Raw genomic sequence first — 25,565 nt, 5'->3', positions numbered from 1 at the left:
CCCTGAGAGCGCTGGTACTAACTCCTGTTGAACTCTCTATTAGAGATGATGGACTTTAGAGGAAAGACAATTGGCATGAACTGTTTGCAATTTGCTTTGAGAATAAATGCTCTGATATTTTGGCTGCACTTTTTGTTTGAGAATAGTCATGGGGAAGATTTTTGGGGGGGGGGGGGGGAAGAAGCCATGTAGGTGGGACCTTCCCCCTTTAGTTGCTTCCACCTTCAGAAGTAAAGGTATCAAAAGGGACAGAACGCAGGGAGAAGAAAAGGGTGTAGTGCGTGAGAAAAAGAAGCCAAGTTGGCTGTATGCTGCTAATGTTTGGAATGACAATGTGAAAGTAAAGCAGATTAATTCAAAATACAAGTTTGGATAATGAAAGAAGAATATTGCATGTTTTAAACATGATAGGAAGTATCAGAAGGTCACTAAGAAGCCTGTGGGATTAAGGCAGAAGTGATGCAACAACTAAAGGTTTTTGCCTTTCTTAAGCGAAAGGCAGCATTAGCAGCCATTGAAGAACTAATTTGCATACCTGAAAGGGTGCTGGGAAATAATTTGTATCTTCAGAGGACTGTGTGATGATGTTTGTATAAAAAGAATAAATCCAGTGGGAAGAAGGATTACTAAATGCTTTAATAAATACTAGTAAAAAGCCCCGTTTCTGATGCAATGAAACAGGGGCTAGCAAGGTTTTCTTCAGAGTGTGCATGTGGGAGTGTGTGTCCCTGCCCTCTGCCCTCTGCCCTCTCTCCCTCCCCCTTCCCCCCTCAGAGTCCAGTCCTTCAGTGTTAAGTTTCCTGCTGTTCTATGTTTGTGTTACAGAGAGAGTGAGGGCATCTCTCTCCCCTCCCCCCTCTGAGTCCTTCACTGTTACAGAGATTTTGTGCTGTGCTGTTTTCCTTCACTCATGGGGAAACCGGATATCTCTGGCGCTTCACACTTCCGGCTGGAGGCTTCATAGAACGTTGGTGGTGCCTTTTATATATATAGATATTGTAGAATATTTATATGGATTAACTTGTACTTTTTTCCCCACTCTGAGTATGAATGAAAAGTAAGAGTAAGACCTTCCAAGCTTCAAGCTTTATTCATTTTTTTTAATTATTTCATGGGTTAGGCCTGGAGAGGAGTGGGTTCACTGATTCCATTTAGGTGTTGGGCCTGTCAGCCGGATAGGTGGATCCCTTTGTCTGTTGTAGGCAGGACTACTTTACCAATTGAGATCTATTTGGGGAGGTGCTCATCTCACTAGTCTCCCTGTTCCCCACCACTGTCTCCTTTCTTCTCCAGCCTCCTATTCTCTCTGTCTTTCACCCACTTTCTAGTTTCCCATTTTCATCCTCTGTACTTATTCCCCTCCCTAGCCTCATCTACTTCTGCCTCTCTTCAGCCCCACCTCCTTCCCTATTGCTTATCCCTGCCACCTCAAGCCCCTTTTTCTGCCTAATCCTCCCATTCCCCATTTTACTGCCGTTTCTACTCTTTCTCACCTCCTTCAAAATCTTGTCCCCTTCATTTGCTTTTCAACCTTTCTATAGTCTTCTATCCTTTTCAACTGCCTCCCAACCTCTTCATGTCATGTCCTTCAATCCATCACCCCTCCCCAGCTTTCTGCACTAGTCTCATAGCCCTGCTCATACCCCTCACCCAATCACCTAGTTCCCATTGTGCTCAAAATCATTGCTCAGTTTCTAAGTTCTCACTATTCCCCCCAGCCAGTCCCCACTCTTCTAACCAATCCAATCCCTGTCCTCACAATTCCACCCGTCCCCACTTACATTCCCAATACCCAGCCAGTTAGTCTTTTTCCCACCCAATCCCAGAGTAACATAGTAACATAGTAGATGACGGCAGAAAAAGACCTGCACGGTCCATCCAGTCTGCCCAACAAGATAACTCATATTTGCTGCTTTTTGTGTATACCCTACTTTGATTTGTACCTGTGCTCCCACATCCTCATGTTCCCTGTATCTTCCTTTCTGCCTCTTTTCTCCCTTACCAAGGAATAACCTGTCTACTTCCTTTTCTTCCTCTTTGCACCAGCCCCCATTCCTCTGACCCTCCTTTCTCACTTTCCCAACATCTGCAGTGTTAACCTCCTTCTCTAAGCCTATGCCCCAGCATCAGATCCTTTATAGCTCAAGTATAAGCCTCAACCCCAGCCCCCCCCCCCCCCCCACACCCAGGACTGATTAATCCTGATCACAACAGTGGGAGCTTGTTCTTTACTCCCGACCCTCTTTCCTCCTATAGCCAGTGCTGCTGCCAACAGTGCAGCAGTTCTGAAACACAAGAACAGTATCTGAATTCAAGAAAGCATGGGACAAGTACAGAGCTCTCTGAGGAAGAGAAAAGGGTTGTAGAGCTGTGGATAGGCAGACTAGACAGGCTGCATGGCCTTTATCTGCTTTCACATATCACAGTTATATCCAGGTCTGCCTCCTTCATGATGTAGTCCAGGTCTGTGATTTTGTTAAGAAGACGTCTGGAGTCTACAATACAATTCCCATCTTCTCTCTCTGTTAGTTTTTGTTCTCTTTTTTCCATTTTTATCAAAATTGACCCTCAATCTACATACAATTATCAAACTACCAACCCTAAGTGGATGATATAACTGATACCAAACAGCTCTCTCAAACAACTTATATGAAAAGAAAGGGAAAAGCCTCAGAGGTCCGTGGTAATACAGCACCCTAGCAGACCGGTCTGTGGAATACTCCTTTGGTGCTCATTAAAAGCTCTCTCAGGGCTGTCCACACTAGACCTCAATCTATCATTGGCAAAAACCCTTTCACCAATCTTTACTAATTATTCATCATTTATTCAACAAAAATGTTATTTTGGTGTTTCTTTTATATATAAAATCTTGTATAACATTCAGCACACTTTTCTGTACCCAACAGGGCCCGTTTCACCCTCAGGCATCTTCAGGGAAGTAATGCTTTAATTGATGTCTGCCAATTGAATTGAAATTATTTGTGAAGGCAGTTTCCTCTTCTCATTGTTGCACATGGGTAAAACTTTGGAGAAGGTCAAACATTTGGCTACCTTCCAACATCCTTCCCTATCTTCAACTGCTCGAGTCTTTATGTACTAATCATTAACCAGGTCTTTTGTACTGAGGTACACAGTAATATCCACTGCACTTTTGCACTGGACTGTCTGCCCATTCCGGTAAGTCAATGCAGTACTGCCAGTTATATATTCAGATGTTCTTAGGAAGATGTTTATTGAACTCCTGTAATATAAAACTATGCATGGGTACAATGTCATCCTTAGATTTGAGATGCTACTTCAAAATTGCTTCATGAGAAGCAATTTTGGTGCCAGGAAGTTAGTTCTTGCATGGGGAGACAAAGCTGTGAGTCAGTGCTTCTTTTTTTATAGTTTTCCTTGGATCACTACTGGGAGGTCAACAGTAAAACACCTGAAGGAAAATAGTGGGAAAAAACTGACTATAGGTCTTTCTTCCTGTGTCATTCTGTCATCAACTCATTTTATAAGATGTGTATAGGCGACATACAGTTTTGCATGTGCTTGGAACACTGATACTCAATTTCCCTTGAAACTGGGCCACAGCAAGACTGTTTCTGTGTGCGATTGTTTTCCCATACGTTGGGTGTGGTCTGTGCATTTGCTGCACAGCACTTGACTTTAAGATCCTAGCTAGGGCCAAGCAAAACTTCATTATGCCCTCATTGGCCACTGATCAGCCACTGAGGTAGAAGTGCTTGGAGAGGTTCTGAATGGAAGCAGATGTATGATGCTCTTAGACTGGATACATACAGGCCAGGCCTTGATGGGTTTCCAGAAGCTTGTAAGACCGTTTCTTGTTTGCTTTCAGACTTGCTTTACATGTTGTTGCGCAATGAATATGGAAACCTGCTGAGGAAGTTCTTCCAGTAAAGTTGCAGACACAACAGCATAATCCACTCAATATAGTTATTACTGAGAATTAGGACTTAATCATGGAACTCTGTATTGAAAGGCCCAGCTCCTTCATAGCTAAAGAATAAAGTTCAGGTTGGATGTGGACTTTTCTCTGTGGCTACAGCAGGGATTGTCAGGTAGCTGTGATATGAACCACCTTCTAATTTTTAAGAGGAACAGATCATTTTCAACATGTTTGCTATTTTGATATCAAGAAATAAGTGGACAGGAATAGTAAACAGATCCACGAATATCATAATGCCTTTATAGTGTAATCACACTCTGGTCACATGATACTATATCATGGCTGTTTCCTATAGGCTAACAATGTTAAAAAGCACTGCTGGGCATTGGAAAAAATTTTATCAAATGTTTCTCAGATGTTAACCTCCTACTAATACCTCATCTGTATCTCTCAACAAAAAAGGTTAGTACTTGTCCGCTCTTATTGTTGAAGAAACTATTGATTCAGTCCCACTTTTGTTTCTCTCTCTCTCTCTTCTCTTCAGCTTTGCACTTCTGTTATTATGTTGTACTTTCTCCTGCATTGTACGCCACATAGAGCCCGCACAGAATCAAGAAAATCACGTTGATTTCACTATCCAAGCTAAGTAACGGCTTATGGCCGAAATTTTCAAAGCATGAAAGAAGTGTATGTGGAGTTTTTTTGAGACTAATGATTAAGGAGGTCCCCTCTTTATCTAAGGCATGTCCTTTAAACAGAGGTGTGTCCGGTTTCACTGAGGTCTTTTTTCTCCACCAACTTTCATGTTTACAAATTTACTATCACCCTTAAAACACTGGCAGATTGTAGAATTTTTGAAAACAGTATTGATTGTATTCTACATATTCCGTATATTGCGGATATAAATGTTCACAATAAATAAATAATCAATTTCTGCTTTTTCTTCAATAATTGTTTTTTTTCCAGCTGAAGTAGAAGCAGAAATGAATAAAAACAAAGCAAAATTTTTTTAAAGAGTTTCATTAAGAGTGGCACTGTTAACATTTGCTTTTGGTATAAGTTATGAAAGTTCCTTTGAAAGAATAATTCAAGTCTCATGAATTTATTTTTAGCAATGATTAAACAGATTGATTGGAGACACTGAGACACCACCCCTTAATTCTATAAACTTGCATGCATAATGTATTGCTTACAAAGCTGCACACACAAGTTACAGAATAGTCAGTTGTATGCATAACTTAATTAACTGCCAATTGGCATTAACAATCAATAATTGGCTATAAGTGGTGTTAATTGACACTAATTTGCAGTTATGCATATAACTGCCTTTAGTTGGTATTCTACAAATTGAGGGACCCTTTTACAGAGCAGCAGTAAGCCCAACGCGGGCTTACTGCTCGCTCTTTTGGGACTACCACCGGCCCAACACAGCCACAGGCGGTAATCCTGCCCGAGCGTGCACCATTTCCGGGGGAAAAAGAAAACCTCAGGAATTAGCTTGCGCAATGGTAACCCGGCGGTAATCAGGCAATGCCATGTGCTGCCCAGATACCGCCAGGTTACCATGAGAGCCCTTATCGCCATCTCAATGGGTGGTGGTAAGGGCTCCTCGTTTAGCCATGTGTGCTGGGGGCTTTTTACCCACTGCAGTTAAAGGGCCCTGGCGCGCGGGAAAAATAGCCAGCGCAGGGCCCCTTTTTCCTGCAGCTTGGTAAAAGAGCCCATGAGCGTACAAAATCCATAGTGCAAATTTTTAAGGGGGAGGGGTCTGGGTGGGTCAGGGGTGTGCCCAGCACTTACATGAACAGATTATACAATACTGACAGTTATGTGCCTGACTGAGACCAGTAAGTCATGAGCATTTACACCAGCCATTGATCTAGCCTACGGGCTCCTGCAAAAGGTAGGTGAATAATTGTCAACATATACTAGTATTGCAATTACACATAGGATTCACACTTAGCATGCATCTACCCGGTGCCTAATTTTAGGTAACCAGTAGAGACTCCCAATGGGACTCATTTTACAAGGCTCTGTGTAGGTTTACACGGCATGTACATATAAAGGGAAAGAGAATGGGACTTGATATACCGCCTTTCTGTGGTTTTTGCAATTACATTCAAAGCAGTTTACAACAACTAGGCTACTCCTCTACTCCATAAGAACCTAAGAACAGCCGCACTGGGTCAGACCAATGGTCCATCTAGCTCAGTATCCTGCAGCCTGATCCAAGATGGCCACCTGAGCAGATGTGCAGGAAAGAGTTCCAGACACCTTCTGAAAGTTGGCCCAATTGAGAAGCCACGGACCAGTTATGGGAAAGCGGAAGGGTAAACTCGGATTGCCTACCTCCACAGGCAGGGTTGATTCCCCTCTCATGCGGCAGCTGATGTTGGAGGAGTCGGGACTCCAAATACAAGGAGCTGGAGCAAGCGCTTTGGGAGGTCCGGGAGAGCATGCTGACCTAAGTGCTGAGGGAGTGTCTTTAAGTCCTCCCCAGATAACGCCCCCCCCCCCCCAAGACTGGGAAGAGAAGCCGCGGGAGTGAGTGAGCAGCAAGCTGAATCTGGAAGTCGGTCCCCAGCAGCTGCGTGTGGAGACCCTGCCGCTGCGTCAACGCTAGTGAGTTTACCAGCTCGGACAGTATTGTCTGAAAGAAATCCTGACGACTCTTCCATGAATCTTGGAGTTTTGAACAAGCCATCGACCATTACATTGGATTCTTTGTGGGAAGCAATACAGGGACTGAACACCAACCTGCATCAAATTTCAGGTATTCTGCGAGGTGAAGTAACGGAGCTAAAGCAATCGCAAAATGATTTAGTAATGAAAATTGCAGAACATTCTACAAAGATGGAACTTTTTGATAAAGATCTTAAAATAGTGAACTCAACAACACAAGTCATTGCGCCGGGGGGGGGGGGGGGGGGTGTCGTGCTGCACCCGGGTGGTAGCTGACCTAGGATCATCACTGGGTTTTGGATCTTGAAACTTTGCTGAAAGGGGCTGATTTGGGTGGTGATCACAGAGACATGTTTCACAGAAAACCATGGCTGGGATATGGTTATATATTTTTTATTTATTTGTATCCCACATTTTCCCACCTATTTGCAGGCTCAATGTGGCTTACATAGTTCCGTAGCGGCGTTCACCAACTCCGGCAGAGAAAACAAATACATAGAGTTACCGAGTTATAATCTGTTCAGGAAAAACAGGGTAGGAAGAAAGGGAGAGGGAGTAGCATTATATGTTAAAAATAATATTAAAGTCACACTGGATAAGGAAGAGTCACTGTGGGTCAATCTGGAAAGAGGGAATGGCAAATGTATTTACATTGGTGTGATATATAGGCCTCCTTCACAGACTGAAGGTATGGACAGAGATTTAATTGAAGATATTCAAAATATAGCTGTGAAAGGGGAAGTACTACTAATCACTAATAGGTGATTTTAATATGCTGGATGTTGATTGGCGTATCCCTATTGTGGGGCCCTTTAGAAGCAGGGAGATCCTGAATTCTGTACAGGGGGTTCTATTCCAGCAGTTGATAATGGAACTCAAGTGGGATGGGGCCATTCTGGATTTAGTACTTACAAATGGGGAGAGTGTTTCTGATGTTATAGTGGGTAATTATCTGACATCCAGTGATTGCAGGATGGTGTGACTTAATATTAAGATAGATGTAGAGAGGGTTCATTTAAAAGTGCAGGTTCTAGACTTAAAAAAAAACTAACTTTGATCAGATGGGGGATTATGTCAAGGAATTGTCTGGATGGGAACATCTGGAAGAAGTTGGAAAACAATGGGCAAAACTAAAAGGAGCTATTGTAAGGGCAACAAACCTTTTTGTAAGGAAAGTAAATAAAAGTAAGAGGAAAAGAAGGCCACTTTGGTAGCTGAAAAGGTAAGGAAAAAGAGGTTAGCCTTTATAAACTACAAGAGATCACAGAAAGAGGAAGGCAGGCAACAATATATGGAAAAGCTAATAGAAGCTGGTAAAGCAAAGTTGCAAATGGTAAAATGCGAGGAACAAGACATTTTTTTAGATATGTTAGTCATAGGGGGAAGTGCAAAATTGGCATTGTGAGACTCAAAGGTAAAGGGTAGGAATATGTAGAAGCTGATAAAGATAAAGACAGAATTGCCTTACAAATATTTCTGTTCTTTGTTCACAGCTGAATGGCCTGGAGCAGGATCACAGAAAACAAACACAAATAGAAATGGAGGTGTTGTAGTCCTTGAACGATTTTCAGAGAACTGTGTTCATGGCTAATCTAAAGGTGGATAAAGTGATGGGGCCAGATGGTATACATCTGATGGTACTGAAAGTCTAGCTTTTGCGGTAAGTAAATAAATGAAAACGCTTTTAAAACAGAGAACAGCAAGTTTTTGGAATCCAATAGATTACAAGACCCAAGGCTACATGGTTTCACTAGAGGAAGGTCTTGTCTGTCAAATCTGATTCATTTCTTTGACTGGGTGACCAGAGAGTTGGAGCAGGGAGAGAGCTAGATGTGGTTTATTTAGATTTTAGCTATGCCTTTGACACAGTTCCGCATAGACTACTACTACTATTTATCATTTCTATAGCGCTACAAGGCATACGCAAACTAATAAATAAACTGAGTGCCCTCAGTATGGACCCTAAAGTGACTGATTGGGTTAGGAACTGGTTGAGTGGAAGGCAACAGAGTGTAATGGTAAATGGAGCTCACTCTAAGGAAAAGGATGTTACCAGTGGAGTGCCACAAGGTTCGGTTCTTGGGCTGGTTCTTTTTAACATTTTTGTAAGTGATATTGCTGAAGGACTGTCTGGTAAGTTTAGCCTCTTTGTGGATGATACCAAAATCTGCAATACAGTAGATACCCTGTTGGTGTGGATAACATGAAAAAGGATCTAATGAAGCTTGAAGAATGTTCTGGAATTTGGCAGCTAAGATTTAATACTAAAAAGCTCAGGGTCATTTGGACTGCAAAAAATCTGAGAGAACAGTACAGTAAGGATGAAGAACTTTTGTCCTTGAAAGAAGAGTGGGACTTGTGTGTGATCATATGTGATGAGCTTAAGGTGGCCAAACAGGTAGAAAAGGTGACAGCAAAAGCTAGAAGGATGCTTGGGTGCATAGGGAGAAGAATGACCAGTAGGAAAAAAGAAGGTGATGATGCCCCTGTATAAGACTCTGGTGAGACCTCATTTAGAATATTGTGTACAATTCTGGAGACCACACCGTCAAAAAGATAAAAACAGGATGGACTTGGTCCAGAAGGTGGCTACTAAAATGGTCAGTGATGTTTGTCATAAAGCATACGGGGACAGACTTAAATATTTTGGTATGTATACTTTCAAAGAAAGGTGGGAGAGGGGAAATATGATAGAGATATTTAAATACCTATGTACAGGAGTCTCTTCTCTTTCAGTTGAAAGGAAGCTCTGGAACAAGGGGACATAGGACGGAGGTGAAAGGAGATACTCAGAGGAAATACTACTTCATGGAAATGGTGGTGAATTCATGGAATGGCCTCTGGGTGGGGGCTGTAGAGATGAAAACAGTATCTGAATTCAAGTAAGCTTGGGTCAAGTACATAAGATCTCTAAGGGAGTGATAGGTAGAGTATATGGCATGGATGGGCAGATTGGCTAGGCCATGAGTGAGGAATAGCCTAGTGGTTAGTGCAGTGGACTTTGATCCTGTGGGATTGAGTTCAATTCCTACTGCAGCTCCGTGTGACTCTGGGCAAGTTACTTAACCCTCCATTTCCCCTGGTCCAAAATAAGTACCTGAATATATGTAAACCACTTTGAATGTAGTTGCAAAAACCTCAGAAAGGCAGTATATCAAGTCCCATTTCCCTTTCATGTTTCTATGTTAGCATTTTTGCATGGTATGAACGCTTTATAGCAAGATTGTTTTTGCTCCAGGAACACTCTGGGAGATGTATTTCTTCTCAATGTTCAACTGTATTATTGGTGTTTCAATAAAGTACCTCATTGAAGGAAGAAAGTGCTGCTTTGTCTGTGAATTGACGCATGCAAGGCACATGTAACTACTTGTGCCCAGTTATAGAATTACTCTTTAAATATGAATGAAATAGATTGACAGAACTGCAGAGAGACAGTAATGGGCAAAGCCGCACTTGTAGGGCAAAGCAATTGACAGGCAAGCCCTGCTATATGCAAATCAGTTGCTCCTTTGCCTATGAAACTGGGTTACATTCTTTTCCTGTTGGCACAGCTCTTCTTTAGCAACCAAAACTGAGATAGAACAATGTCTATTGTATTGTAAAACAGAGATACGGGATATGATAGTTTATTGAGATAGACATGGGGGAAGCCACTGCTTGACATGGGATTGTTAGCATGGAATGTTGCTGCTAATTTGGTTTCTGCCAGATACTTGAGACCAGGATTGGCCACTCTTGGATGCTGGGCTAGATGGACCATTGGTTCTAATGGATAATTTCAGACAGAAATAAAAAAGATGGCATTTGATAAATTTTAAAGAGGGATGAATAAGACTAACAAAAAGGGGGAAGTATACCCATGGTTAAAAGTAAAGAATATGCCAAAGGTAAAAAGAAAAATTACTTTTGATAATAGAAATAGGGGCGAATATGGAATAAATGATTGTACAGAGGAAAGAAGTAGAAAAGGAATGAGGAATGATCAATGTCATGCAGTAACTATGTAAATGTTTTGCTACTTTTACTTGTAAAGAAGTACAAGATAAAATATGTTACTTTTACTTTTACTGAAGTAATAATTTTGCCAATTTGTACTACTTGTACTCAGTTATATCTGATGCTTGCAGTTAAAAGTAAAAAGTAAAAACGGAAGGCAGATGTAAATGTGATTCCTCAGTAAACCAAATAAAACAGCAAAACTGGAAACAGGATTTTGCTATTGCAAAACTTGTCAAGCAAACAGTGGATCACCTCATCTTAAATGTTGCTGTTCAGTGAGTATAATCTATAAGAACAGTGGAGTTGCCTGTGTTTGTTGAACTGGTTACTAGTCTCCAGCCAAACAGAACAGTGATGTTGGGTCACTTTAAAGTGGAGATGAAGATGAAGCCGGTAACAATTCTTTTTTTCAACTTTAAATGTTTTTATTGATTAGCATAAACAGCAAACACATATTCAAACCATGAATATAACCAAAATCACAACCTGATAAGAGTCTATAGGGACGAAGTCTGCTTGTCTGGCCTTAAGACTGAAGAATTCCCACACATTTGAAGTTCTTGCATCAATTCTCAAAAATATTTTGAGAAAATTGTTTGAACAACAGACGATGATTCCAACTTTGTGAAAGCTTTCTTTGTAATTGGACAGCATGACGATGATAATGAAGAAACAGATGAAGACAGTACTACTTCTAATGCTGCTGATAATGATGATAAAGTAGTCTTTGCTTTATGGAAGTGAAGCGTTTCAGAGATTCCCTTGATCAAAACCTGCAGACCCAGTCAGAAGACATCAAAGACATCAGTAATATTGTAACCTGGCCTTATTTGAAGGAACTTTTTTTTTTTTAAATCAGACTGAATAATCCAGTTTCTGCTAGTGCAGTTGTAAAACTTTTTTAGCTGTGCTGGATTAATAACTCACAAGCACACTTACATGAGTGACAGTCATTTTCAAAAATTTAGTTTACTTAAAGCAAAGAGGGGCATTATTGAACGGCGCCGGCCAAATAGATGGCCGGCCATCGCTATGGCCGGCTCCGTGAAACAGAGGAGCAAACCATATTTTCGAACAAGATGGCCAGCCATAAGGGTGGCCATAGATATACCATTATCGCGGTAGAAGCCGGCCAAATTAAATCCGGCTAAAGCATAGCAAAAAGGCCGCCATTAAACATTCCATTATTACGGTTCAAACCGGCCAAATCAGGGACGGCCAAAGTATACGAAGAATTCGGTAGTGGTGACAAATAATACGTTACTGTACTTGACAGTTTTCACTGTTCCTTAAATGTTCCCTCTATCTGGATGTTCGCAACTACATGCAGTGTGCTTGCAGAACATGCAGGTACGGGAAATATATTGTGGATGAAGTTCGCATATTTGGAGGGCCTGGAGCAGGTGGAGGGCCAGGAGACGGAGGAGGAGGAGGGCCAGGAGACGGAGGAGGAGGGCCAGGAGACGGAGGAGGAGGCCCAGGAGGAGGAGGGCCAGGAGATGGAGGAGGAGGCCCAGGAGGAGGAGGGCCAGGAGACGGAGGAGGAGGCCCAGGAGGAGGAGGCCCTGGAGACGCAGGAGGAGGGCCAGGAGGAGGAGGGCCAGGAGGAGGACGCCTGGGCAGACATGCCTCCCCTTAAGGGGGATGATGAGGGGCCCACCCCCCCTGCAGTCTCCACCCCATCCCCACCCCCATCCCCACCCCCAATCCTACCCCCATCCCCAGCCCCATCCCTTGCCCCAGTACTGCACCTCCTGCAGCAACTGGTTGATGGCCAAACCCAGTTGCTGCAGGAGGTGTCAGCAATGAGGCAGGAGATGGGGGCAATGCAGCAAGCTAATAAGCAGCACCTTAGTGCAGTGAGAGTGCTCCTGGTGCTGCTCATTAGCCTGCTGTGCATGGCCATTGCAGGTGGACGACGTGGGCACCATTGAGGGACTTTTGGGGGGGGAGGGGGGAAATATTATACAGTTTGATTGCATTGTTACATTTGAATACACATTTGTTACTTTTGATATAACAGGGTGTGTGTCTCTCTTTGTGCACTACATATTTTCAAATGCTGGGGTTGATGTGAGAGGAGGCAGCAATATGAATTGCATGACAGGTGACCTGTGACAGATAAATGTTGGTACATAGGTGTGATGTGTGGCCATACAGAAGGCCAGCTGTTCCAACCAAACTGCATGGCTGTATGGTAAGGGGGGAGGCTGGGTGGGCGTTTCTGTTGAGGAACACAAATGCTCATCCAGACTCTCCCCCCCCCCCCTTACCATAAAGCCCCACAGCACAGACAGGGCCGTGCCTAGGGTCTCTGGCGCCCCCCTGCAGACTATCAGTTGGCGCCCCCCCTGCAGACTATCAGTTGGCGGCGCCGTTGGCGGTGGGCCCCCCCCCCCCCCGTGAAAATGATCGCTCACCACTTGCCACACTGACAGGAATTGTCAGCAATATTCTTAGAAACAAACTGCTATACATTGCAAAATAAGATAGCAGATGTAAATTCTCAAAGTGGACATATTCCAAACACTAAAATGAAAATAAAATGATTTTTTTCTACCTTTGTTGTCTGGTGACTTTCTTTTTCTGATCATGCTGGCCCAGTATCTGATTCTGCTGCTATCTGTCCTCTTAACTCCGTTTCCAGGGCTTCCTTTCCATTTATTTCTTTCCTTTCCTCCTTTCTTCTTCATTTCTGGTCCTCAGCTTCTGCCTATTTTCTTCATCCATATGCAGTTTTTCTCCTCTCTTCCTTTTCCCTCATTTCATCTCCTTCATCTCTCTTCCCTCCCCTCTATGTCCAGCAATTTCTCCTCTCTCCCTGAGCCCTGCCCTCCCATCCATGCCCATCCATGCTCCTCTGTCCCCTGCCCCCTCCATTCATCCCTTTCCAGCAATTTCCCTCTCCCTGAGCCCTGCCCTCCCAATCCATGCCCATCCATGCTCCTTTGTCACCTGCCCCCTCCATTCATCCCTTTCCAGCAATTCCCCTCTCTCCCTGAGCCCTGCCCTCCCATTCCATGCCCATCCATGCTCCTCTGTCACCCTCCATTAATCCCTATCCAGCAATTCCCCTCGCTCCCTGAGCCCTGCCCTCCCAATCCATGCCCATCCATGCTCCTCTGTCCCCTGCCCCCTCCATTCATCCCTTTCCAGCAATTCCCCTCTCTCCCTGAGCCCTGCCCTCCCATTCCATGCCCATCCATGCTCCTCTGTCCCCTGCCCCCTCCATTCATCCTTTTCCAGCAATTCCCCTCTCTCCCTGAGCCCTGCCCTCCCATCCATGCTCCTCTGTCCCCTCCATTCATCCCTCTCTCCCTGAGCCCTGCCCTGCAATCCATATCCATCCATGCCCATCTGTCCCCTCCATTTATCCCTATCCAGCAATTCCCCTCTCCCTGAGCCCTGCCCTCCCAATCCATGCCCATCCATGCTCCTCTGTCCCCTGCCCCCTCCATTCATCCCTTTCCAGCAATTCCCCTCTCTCCCTGAGCCCTGCCGTCCATCCATGCTCCTCTGTCACCCTCCATTAATCCCTATCCAGCAATTCCCCTCTCTCCCTGAGCCCTGCCCTCCCAATCCATGCCCATCCATGCTCCTCTGTCCCCTGCCCCCTCCATTCATCCCTATCTAGCAATTCCCCTCTCTCCCTGAGCCCTGCCCTCCGAATCCATGCCCATCCATGCTCCTCTGTCCCCTGCCCCCTCCATTCATCCTTTTCCAGCAATTCCCCTCTCTCCCTTCCATGACCCCCCCACCTCGCATCCATGCTCGTCTCTCCCCTGCCCTCCCGCTCCCATTGTTCAACTACTGCCCGCCCTCTTCTCTCCCCCCAACATCCCTTTTCTTGGTTTTTTTTTTAAATTTACCTCCGTGGCGGTCCAGCACCAGCAGCACAGCGTCAGTGAAGGAGGCGGCGCGCGCCTCCCGACGTCTCTAGCCTTCCCTTCGCTGTGTTCCGCCTTCTTCTGACGTCATTTCCTTGACATCAGAAGAAGGCGGAACACAGCGAAGGGAAGGCTAGAGACGTCGGGAGCGCCGCCTCCTTCACTGACGCTGCGCTGCTGGACCGCCACGGAGGTAAATTTAAAAAGAAAAAAAAAGAAAAGGGATGTTGGGGGGGGGAGAAGAGGGCGGGCAGTAGTTGAACAATGGGAGCGGGAGGGCGAGCGAGGTGAGCATGGTGCGGCGGCGCCTCCCAGAGGAAGGCGCCCCCCTGCCATGCTTACCTCGCTTACCGTGTTGGCACGGCCCTGAGCACAGAGTTGGGTAAATAATAGGTATGTTGTCTAGCACTAGTGATCTGCCAAGTAGAAACTAGCAGTTACCCATAGGTAGCACATAGACGATGTTTGCTCTGTGATCACCAGACACCCTTACCCACAACCAATCCTCATTGGTGAGGGCAAGGAAGGAGCTACAAACAGCTGGGTCAGCTTTTCACATTGAGCAATGGTATATAGTGCTGAGGAGAAAAGGGAAAACAATGGTAAAAGCATTAGATGGATGTTTACTTCATCACAATTGCAATAAAATACAACAGGTACAGAAGGCCACATAAATATGCATTTTTTATTTGATGACAGCTTTTTCAGTAGTAGCTCACAGTGAGTTATATTTAGGTACTCTGCATGTTTCTCAGTGCCAGGAAGGCTTTGAGTTTGCATCTGAGGTAATGGTGGGTTAAGTGACTTGTCTAAGGTCACTAGGAACAGACAAGATTTGAACCCACAATCTCTGGATTATAAGACCAGTGCTCTAACCACTAGACCACTCTAGTCACCAAGGTGTAGCCACCTGCAGGTAATTTGGAGTAGGAACTGTAACAATAAACCCTTTCTCTCACTATGACTTAAGGGCTCAGTAGGCACCTACCTGTGGCAACCTTGAAAATAGTTTGCAGGCTAGAATGTATAAATGTTGTTGTTCCATACTTATGGAGGATTGTAGGACTGTGTTGAATAATGTGGAAAAGACATTCAGGGCATATGTATTGCTGAGAAGTGGCCTAGTGGCTAGGGTGCTGGACTTTGGTCCTGGGGATCTGCATTCAATTCCCACTGCAGGCATAGGGTAAGTCACTTAATCCTCCATTGTCACAGGTACAAATAAGTACCTGTATATAATATGTAAGCTGCATCAAACCTGCCATGAGTGGGAAAGGCAGAGGTAACAAACATGATGTATTTATTTGTAGCATTTATATCCCACATTTTCCCACTGGATGCAGGTTCAATGTGGCTTACATGCCTCCCCTTGAGGGGGATGATGAGGGGCCCACCCCCCCTGCAGTCTCCACCCCATCCCCATCCCCAGCCCCATGGTTTACATGAGTTAAACCAAGAATACTGCATTACTGACATAATAAAACAATGCAAGCAGTGGAATAAGAAAGAACATATACTGATTTGTTATATATTGAAATGGATTGGCGGCCATCTATTTTAGGCGCAGCACTAAAGCTGGCTGGAACGGTATTATCGAAAACGATGGCCGGCCATCTTTTTCGATAATACTGTTTTAACCTGCCAAATGCATTGGATTTGGCCGGGGTTTGAGATGGCCGGTTTCTATGTTTAGCGATAATGGAAAGTTATGTCGGCCATCTCAAAGCCGGCCAAATTCAAGGCATTTGGTCGTGGGAGGAGCTAGTATTTTCAGTGCAATGGCCCCAAAAGCCCATACAACACATTCTGCTCTCATGGAGGTGGGTATGACATTTGAGGCTGGCATACAAGCTGGCAAAAAAGGTTTATGTTTTTATATTTTAGTATGGGAGGGGATTGGTGACCACAGGGGGAGTATGGGCAGGTGATCCCCGATTCCCTCCGGTGGTCATCTGGTCATTTAGGGCACTTTTTTGGGACTTGGTCGTGAAAAAAAAAGGTCCAAAGAAAGTGACCTAAATGTTCGCTAAACACGGCTAATTTTTTTCGATTATCGACAAAAGCCGGCCATTTCTGTCCAGCCCATAACCACGCCCCAGTCCCGCCTTCACCACGCCTCCAACACGGCCTCGTCAATTTTGGCCGGCTCCGCAACGGAGTTCAGTTAAACGTGGCCAAAAATCGACTTTCGATTATACCGATTTGGCTGCTTTTAGAAGATGGCCGGCCATCTCCCGATTTCTGTCGGAAGATGGCCGGCTATCACTTTCGAAAATAAGCATAAAAGTGGATAGAATTGTAGAGCAATAAAGTTGGGATAAAAGCATTAACAATAGTTGCATTCATTGTAGTTGCAGTACTTTTTCTTTTTAGTCAAAAATATATATTAGGCAATAACGTCTTTATTTTCAATAAGTACCTGATAGCCTATAGAGTTAGTGAATATGGTCATTGTCTAGGTATTTCTTTCATTCCAAAGAATATAGGGCCAGATTCTATATGTCACTTAAGAAATCCGTGCGGTAAACATTTCTATGTGGCACTTAGATTTAGGCGTGATATATAGAATACGCTTAGTTGTTACCAGTGGTGGTTACTCAGTAAGATTTCTTGATAGGAGGTGACTGTCATGGATTGCAGTTGTGTGCGCATTTAATACAGGTTTTTAATTAGCCATAAAACTTTTTGAAAAGATGCATTTTTAGTTCTCTTCTGAATTGGAGATTGTTGTCTATGCTTCTTAAGCCTTGGGAATTGTGTTCCACAATTTGAAGCCCAGATAATCAAAACCTGCTGTATAGATGGCCTTGTAGGTTGTGCTTCTGCATTTGCAGGGGGAACAGTAGGTACTCTCTGGTTCCTGGCTGTGCATTTCTTGATGATAGTTCAATCAGGTCTGACATGTATTCAGGACACAAACCAAACAGTATTTTGAAAATTGTCATGCCAGTTGAAGATTAGTTTGACCTTTATTGGGAGCCAGAGTAGCATGACTAACAGTGGTGTTGCTGTCTCGAATTTTGACTTTTTGAATATTAGTCTTGCTGCTATGTTTTGAACAGTCTGCGGTGATTTCAGTGTGCTTTCTTTGCAGCCTACATATGTTGCGTTGCAGTAGTCAAGATGGGGTAATATTAAGGATTGTACTATTAATCAAAATGTCTGTCTGGGGAAATAATCCCTGATCCTTCTCAGTTTCCATAGCATTTTGAAACTCTTTGTTGTTACTGATGAGACCTAATCTTCGAGCGTTAAATGTCTATCAAGAATAATTCCCAATAATTTTAGTTTTGGTTCTGTAGGGTATGTTTGGTCTATTGTGAAGTTTTGGTAGGTAGTGTTGTTCTGCGATATGGATAGTACCAGGAATTTGGTTTTATCTCTGTTTAATTTCAGTTTGAAGATTTTGGCCCAGTTTTCCATTAGGTCTAGGCCTTCTTTTATCTTACCCAATATTTCCGTGATGTTGTCTTTATAAGGTACGTATATGGTGACATCATCAGCATATATAAATGGGTTAAATCCCATGTTTTCTAGTTTCTTCCCGAGTGGTGCTATCATGATGTTGAATAGTATGGGTGATATTGGCGATCCATGTGGTACCCCGTATTCAGGAGTCCATGAGGCATAAAACTGGTTGATCATCTTTACCAGATAGGATCTGGTCCTTAAGAATCCATTGATCCATGCTGCCACTGTACCACTGATTCCCATATTGTGTAGTAGGATCATTAGTGTTTTGTGGTTTATTACGTCAAACGCGCTTGACATGTCAAATTGTGGTAGTAGAATTTTCTGACCTTGGCAAATCGATCATCCGAATTTTGTTATCAATGTGGTTATGACTGTCACTGTGCTGTATTATGGCCTGAAGCCTGATTGAGAACTATGGAGCAGTGAGAAGTGTGTCCGATATTCCATACCACACCCATGGCTACACCCCCTTTTTGGCAGTACGCATTAGAATTGACACGCACCACTTTACAGAATATGCTTAGCAAGTTGTGCATGTAAATTCTAATTAATGCCAGTTAGTGTCAATAATTGCTTGTTAAGTGGCACTTATTTACACTGATTGGCTTCTTAAGTAATTAAATTGCATGCACAAATCCAGAATATGACTGGATTTACGCGCACAATTTTAGTCGCGTTATATAGAATCTGAGGGTTAGTTTCTTGGCTGCATGTAGCCTCCAAAGTCTGGCTACACAAGAGCCACATAAACATGTTATGGGCATGTCACCAAGCAACTTATAGAATACTATAAGTTGTGTGCATTGCATGGTGCACTTAGGCCCACCAACTTACACCAGCCATTGGTCTGTCATAAGTAGGCGCACCTAATTTTTGGCATACCATTGTGGGTTTGTGCTAATATTCTAAAGCAGCTTAGTGCACTCTTACGCTGTTGTAGATCTAGTGCTAAGCGCAAGCCCTTGTGGCACCTAGAATGAGTAGCCACTTTATAGAATTACAGCCAGTAACTTACCCCTCAATATTCAAAAGCATTTAACTAGCCAGGATCGGCATCTGGCCAGTTAAATACCCCTTAACCGGCTATCCAGCAATATTCAGTGGAGGATAGCCAGCTATCTCCTGCTGAGTATTGCCAGATAGCAGCTAACAGATAGCCGGTTATATCGGCTGACATAACTGTCTATTTGCTCATTTTCAGCCCACTTTAATGGCTATATTTGGCCTGTTAGAAGATATCCGGCTGAATAGCAATTTGGTCTGTTATCTTCTAACCGGCCAAACATAGGCTGCATATTCAATGCCAATCACTAGAAATGGCCCTGCATTGAATATCTGGGTTTAGCGGTGACCTCGGGAGTTATTCAGCCTAACTCCCATGATCTGAATATCGGCTCCTTTAAGAAATGAGACAGCATACTTCTCTTGCTGGTGCTACCTAATTCTCATTTCCTAAAGTGCTACTAGGAATACACAATACTTTACAGAGAGTAGCTGCTTCAGAGAGCCCACAGTCCAATTAAGACAAACATGCAGCATACAAGGCTGGGAGAAACAGGTGCCAGTGCACAGTATCTACACAGCCAGACAACAATCAGCTCTGCTGTGCAGCAGCACATCATCACCTCGGGCACTGAACCGTGGGGCACCAAAGGAATCCATACCGTCACATGCCTTACCTCATTTTTATCCCAAGCCTCCAGCACAGCAACCTCCTCAGCCAATGATACAAAATTCTGCATCCAGGCCAATGATGGGCATCCACTCATACCCAAAGAACCAGATCCACCCACAGCTCTGAGTAAATTGACTGCCTGTCTAACCGCAACTCAGGAATGGGCAAACAACAACAAACTCTGCCTGAACCCAAGTACAACAGAGATTGTCTGGGTTCCTAAAACAAGTGGACAGGTACTAGACTTCAAAATACCTTTTGGAAAATCACAGGTCAGGAATCTTGGGATGTTGCTAGACTCGTCACTTACGTTGATCCTGCAAAATTGAAACAATCTTTAAAAACTGTTTCTATCACCAGCAGTAACTAGGAAATCTTTGTCTACATATTGAAACGACAAGTCTGAACACAGTGGTCCATCCTATGATACCATCACAACTAAACTACTATAATACCCCACTGGTCAAACCAAAAAGAGTCTGTATCAGCTCCAACTAATTCAGAATGCTGCAGAACAACTGATAGAGGGCTGCAAGTGGCATGACCACATCACATGCTTCCTGCAAAAACTACACTAGCTACCAGTACCTTACAGGGCTAAATTTTAAACTCTATGTTTGATTTTCAAGGTCCTCAGACAAAATGAGCCAGAGTACTTAAAAAATAATTTAGCCCTCTAGACACCTTTGAGACCTCTAAGGTTCTCCCATGGAGCATCACTATCCGTACCCTTGTCAAAAGAAATTGTATGACGATGTGATACCAGCCAGCGAGCCTTCTCAAGATTAACCCCCACACTCTGGAACTTACTCCCAGAGGGAGGAGCATTAGCATGTCAAAACTCAAAACTATCTGAAAGCCTGGCTGTTCTCCCTAAGCCTTTAATAAAGATGACGATTGATTATCCACTCACTCTGCCCCTGGGCAGTTCTTTATATCTTATTCAACTGTAAACATAACTTATTATTATTTCTATAGAGCTACTAGACATACGCAGTGCTGTATACTGGATATGAAGAGACAGTCCCTGCTCGACAGAGCTTGCAATCTAATTAGGACAGACAAACAGGACAAATGTGGGATAAGGTGGGAATGATAAAACATGGGTACCAAACAAGCGAGTGAGGGTTAGGAGTTAAAAGCAGCATCAAAAAGGTGGGCTTTTAGCCTAGATTTGAAGACGGCCAGAGATGGAGCTTGATATACCAGCTCAGGAAGTCTATTCCAGGCATATGGTGCAGCAAGATAAAAGGAACGGAGTCTGGAGCTGGCAGTGGAGGAGAAAGGTGCAGATAAGAGAGATTTACACAGTGAAAGGAGTTCCCGGGGGAGGAATGTAGGGAGAGATAAGGTTGGAGAGGTACTGAGGAGCTGCAGAGTGAATGCACTTGTAAGTCAATAAGAGGAGTGTTCATTTTTTACTGTCTATATATCTAAACTGCACTTGCTCCCTCATCCACCTATTAAGATGTTTCATTATATTGCATGAACATGTTATTTAAATATTTTCATACGTAACTATTAAAGTGTTTCACTTGTATTGTGCTGACATTGTGAGTATGCGTATTAAATCTATATTATACGATTGTTCTCCCATGCATCATTCATTTTCTGATGACATTTATCATAGTTCTATCATATTTTAAACCGCTGTTAAATATTTATATCTCTGACTCTTTTCTTGTTATTCCTATTATTAAGATTCAGTTTGCCATCTCCAAGTTTACCTCATGGATTGTATTTTACCATTGTTATACTGTCAAGAAAATTGTAAGTTTTATGTTAAACTGTACCTGCTGTATGCCACTTTGGGTGAACCTCTTCATAAAGGTGGTTAAAAAATCCCAATAAATAAATAAATACATGATGAACAGGAGATTCCAGGAAAATGCATTACAGAGAAATAGTCACATCCTAATGCACAGCCTCAAAAAGGTGAGTGCTTAGTCTGACACCTGTGATGTGCAACCTCCAAATTACATTCCTCTTATGGATATAAGAGGGTACAGAACATTAAAGAGCAGTAAACCAGTTGGCTGAGAGGAAAATAAAAAGGAGCGACCAGAAAAACCTTCTCACTAGAGAAACTGCTCCTAATTAAACCAGATTTGCATGGGTAATTGGTGCTCCAGTAAAACATAAGCTCAGCCCTGGCACCTCCCAGCACTGAGATAGTCCAGTTACCAAGTATTACTGCTCCAGCCTGGCACATGGCATGATGCCCTCTAGCACCAGCCTAGACACACAAAGAGCCAGTTTTTCCAGTAGGAATTGCATTTCCAAGCGAAGCATCATGTGGCAGAAAATACCTCCAGAACTGTGCTGAGATGTGTTTGATGGGGTGTGGGAGGGTAAATATCTGTGTGACTCACAGTATATGCCAAGGTGTGAAGTTTGGTGGACAGACATCTCATAGGCAGTGCCATCATCTACAGCTGGAGAACAGCACACATCCTATTCTCAATTCCATACAACTGTCAGAAGGCTTACAGCAGGCGAACTCACTTACCACTGGACTAGCTGAATGCATTGTCCCCACAACTGGAAGAGGAGGCAGTGACAGTACAACACCTGGAGGCTTATCTATCCTGCCTCAGCATTATTTGGTGAGAGTGACTTCTCAGGGTGGGGGGGAAGGAGAGGAGACACAAGTGTGTAACAGAAGGGGGAAGGGACAGCAGGTCTAACGGATACCCTCAGGTCTGAGGAACAGGCTATAAATGGATGCTAACAGTACTATAATGTTATTGATCATAGTACCTCAGAGACAGATTGAAATATTTCATAGAACTTTGTTCTTCTTCCATTATTTGTGATATAAAGTTGCTTGTGAAAGCCTTAGAGCACGGGAAGGGTGTACTGGCTACCTCCTGGCTGGACATTTATGTTTACTAAAGGATAGAGAAAAAAAATACAATGACAAGAATTCCCAGTGGACAAACCCTGATGGGGGTTGCTTTAGTTTTAATCAACTCGAAGAGCTGCTTAAAAGGGGTGAGCAGCTGAAAAAGTTTCATTTTGTGTTGTTTCCCATGTCCTTGACAGGAATTTTCGTTTACATTTTATTTATTTTATATATTTATAGCAGCATTTGTATCCCACATTTTTCAAACATGTTTGGTTTGATGTGGCTTACAATGTTAGTTTTGGGGGGGTAGAGAAGTACATTTTAAGAGAGTAGATGGGGGAGTAGAGAATTAAGAGAGAAATCAATAAGGAAGGGAGGGGTGGGTAATTGTGAGGAGAGATAGGGGCAGTTTATTAATGTGTCAGGGAAGATTTGTTGTTCGGGTTTGGTTGCTTAGTTTCCTGTGTTTTATAGTTTGGTTATGTTGAAGTCTTGAACTTGGTTTGTGTGCAGTGGCATTAGATCGCATGTTGTATGGGTGAGGATGGTTCCTTTTTGTTGTCTGTGGGTAGGAACTTTGTGAACAGATTAGGTTAAGGTTTAGGTTGTTGATTTTGTTTTGTTTTTTAATTTTTGATGTTGTTTTTATTCTGGGGCAATGTGCACACTTTTTCTGAAGAGTGCACACTATTACAACATAGAAAAAAAATGTGGGTCAATATTCAACCAGGAACGGTGAGTGTTTTGCTGATTAATGCCAGTGTTATTCCCGGATATTGTTATTCCTAAATATTCAATGCCAAAGTCATGGCTTTGGCATTGAATATCCGGTTTATGCAGAGCTGGCTAACGCATAGCTGACTAAGTCGATATTCAGAACTTAAGTGGCAATGGGTTAACGCATAAAGATAAAACTGATTTTTATGCTTCCTATTTATGCGGTTAACCTGGCCAGTTAAACGCTGCATATCGGCATTTAACCAGCCAACTGATGATTCCGCTCCCGGAACACCCCTAAAATATCCAGTTTTCACGTAGGCTCTAACCTCTAATTTTCAGTGGTGATAAGCAGTTAAGTGCCACTGAAAATTAGTGGTTAGCCCTGAAGAAGCAATTAACCAATCAGCGGCCAGTTAAATATTTTGAATATCAACCAATGGGTTTTCTTTTTCTGCCATTTTGGGCCAAAAACAGCATGAAGCAATATTTCTCTTGTTGTTTCAAATGATTGTGCATCGCTACTGGAAAATGTTCTGTTTCTTTTCAAGTTTCATGTTCTTTACCGTCTTTTTGATTTGTTTTAAAAAGTGTTTTGCTTCAAGTATTCTTTTTACTTTGTAAGAATAGTATATACCATTCACGACAGTGAAAGAGAAATGAAATTGTGGGGGTTTTCTATCATTTGGTTTTGAAAATGAGAAAGGGCAGGATATGTTGTTTGACAAATTTTATGTTGTTTCTAACAACTGCTCATTCCTAATACACAGAGCAGTCTAACAACAAGGACAGATAACAGAGGGAACAAGGATCAGATAGTGTGAATCCCTGAGGTTAGGCAACATTGTACACCAGAATTTACAGAGAGGACAGTGATTACACAGCGTGTATCCCTGGGCTTACACCCACTGTACATCAGCCCTTAAAGAGAGCTTAGTGATCACAAGGAAAAGCTATAATAGTATAGCTATTAAGAATGTAAGCGTTGCCATGCTAGGACAGATCGAAGGTCCATCAAGCCAATCCAGGTCCAAGCACCTGGCAAGATCCCGAAAGAGTAAAACAGATTTTGTGCTGCTTTTCCTAGAAATAAATAGTGGATTTTACCAAGTCCATCTTAATAACGGCTTATAGACTTTTCTTTTAGGAAATTGTCCAAATCTTTTTTAAACCCTGGTAAGCTAACTGCTTTTACCACATTCTCTTTCAATGAATTCCACAGTTTAATTACATGTTGAGTCAACAAATATGTGACCATCATTTCGGAAAGGTGACTAAAGTCACCAGAAATGAAAATGGAGGTTTTAATGAATTCTGTTAGAGCAAACAATCTGTAATACTACAGTCTAACCCCCATCCTTTTATGGGAAAAATAAAAAAGTTACAGATGTTCAAACATGTAAGGGTTGATATTTGAAGCGATTTAACCAGCCAGAAATGGCTCCTGGTCGGTTATGTTGCTTGTTCAAGCCAACCATTCATTTTAGGGGCACATAACGAGTTGGTGCAGCTGAAAATGTCCAGTTAGTGCCTATCACAAAACTGGCTATTTTGGAGGCATTCTGGGGGTAGAGTGGCTGACTATCGACCCCATGACCTTTTCAGAGTGTTTATGGACCCATGACATGAAAAATCTGCCATTCTCAATATTTTGGATCCACTACTTTAGTCACCTTTTCCCAGAGATGGTCACATATGTTCTCCGATTTGTTTTAAATGTACTACTTTGTAGCTTCATTGCGTGCTCCCTAGTCCTAGTATTTTTGGAAAGAGTAAACAAGTGATTCACATCTACCTGTTCCACCCCACTCATTATTTTATAGACCTCTATCATATCTCCCTTCAGCCGTCTTTTCTTCAAGCTGAAGAGCCCTAGACGCTTCAGCCTTTCCTCATAAGGAAGTTGTCCCATCCCCTTTATCATTTTCGTCGCCCTTCTCTGTACCTGTTCTAATTCCACTATATCTTTTTTGAGATGCGGTGACTAGATTTGTGGCTACTTTCCTTTATAGAATATGAGTGTGACTGGTGAAATACAAGCCTATAATTTAGGCGTGAGCACCTAAATGCTGAAGATACAGGCGTAACTTACGTGGGTATGACTCCCACCCATGCTCTGCCCAGACTCTACCTATGTGTATGTCTCCCTGTAAAATATGCACTAGGTAAGATATATGTTGCATTTCCAGGACAGTGTTTAAGTGGAATTTTGGCATTTACATCTGTATGTCATTATTTAAAATATTTAAAATATGTCATTATTTTAATCATTGCTTATACCCTACACTGTCAATTAAAATGTTCTATTAAATATTTTGTAAGTAGTATGCTATGCCATACTTTGTATTGTTATTTGAATATTTTTACTGCTGTAATTGTCTATTG

General features: G+C 42.9%; 2 protein-coding genes across 5 annotated transcripts in view; both read left to right on the top strand.

Annotated features, from left to right (window-relative positions):
* The window catches only part of LOC115476776 (deoxyribonuclease-1-like), a 102,115-nt gene extending 90,792 nt beyond the window's left edge, over positions 1-11,323 (top strand). Inside the window, exon 8 of the mRNA XM_030213356.1 lies at positions 11,231-11,323. Within this exon, the coding sequence (XP_030069216.1) occupies positions 11,231-11,323 (93 nt within the window). The remainder of the gene's footprint in view (positions 1-11,230) is intronic.
* Positions 3,154-25,565, top strand: part of LOC115476616 (deoxyribonuclease-1-like) — a 100,347-nt gene continuing 77,935 nt past the window's right edge. For 2 of the 4 annotated variants that reach the window (XM_030213086.1, XM_030213084.1), the window contains exons 1-2: positions 3,154-3,177; positions 8,074-8,240. The gene's annotated coding sequence lies outside the window, so the exon portion shown is untranslated. Of the gene's footprint in view, positions 3,178-8,073; positions 8,241-22,048; positions 22,222-25,565 lie in introns of those variants that run through there. The other 2 variants (XM_030213082.1, XM_030213083.1) reach the window with 1 other exon arrangement.

Source organism: Microcaecilia unicolor, chromosome 8, assembly GCF_901765095.1.
Source record: "Microcaecilia unicolor chromosome 8, aMicUni1.1, whole genome shotgun sequence".
Lineage (NCBI taxonomy): Eukaryota > Metazoa > Chordata > Amphibia > Gymnophiona > Siphonopidae > Microcaecilia > Microcaecilia unicolor.
The sequence above is the reverse complement of the archived record's forward strand: the minus strand, read 5'-3'. Positions and strand labels throughout refer to the sequence as shown.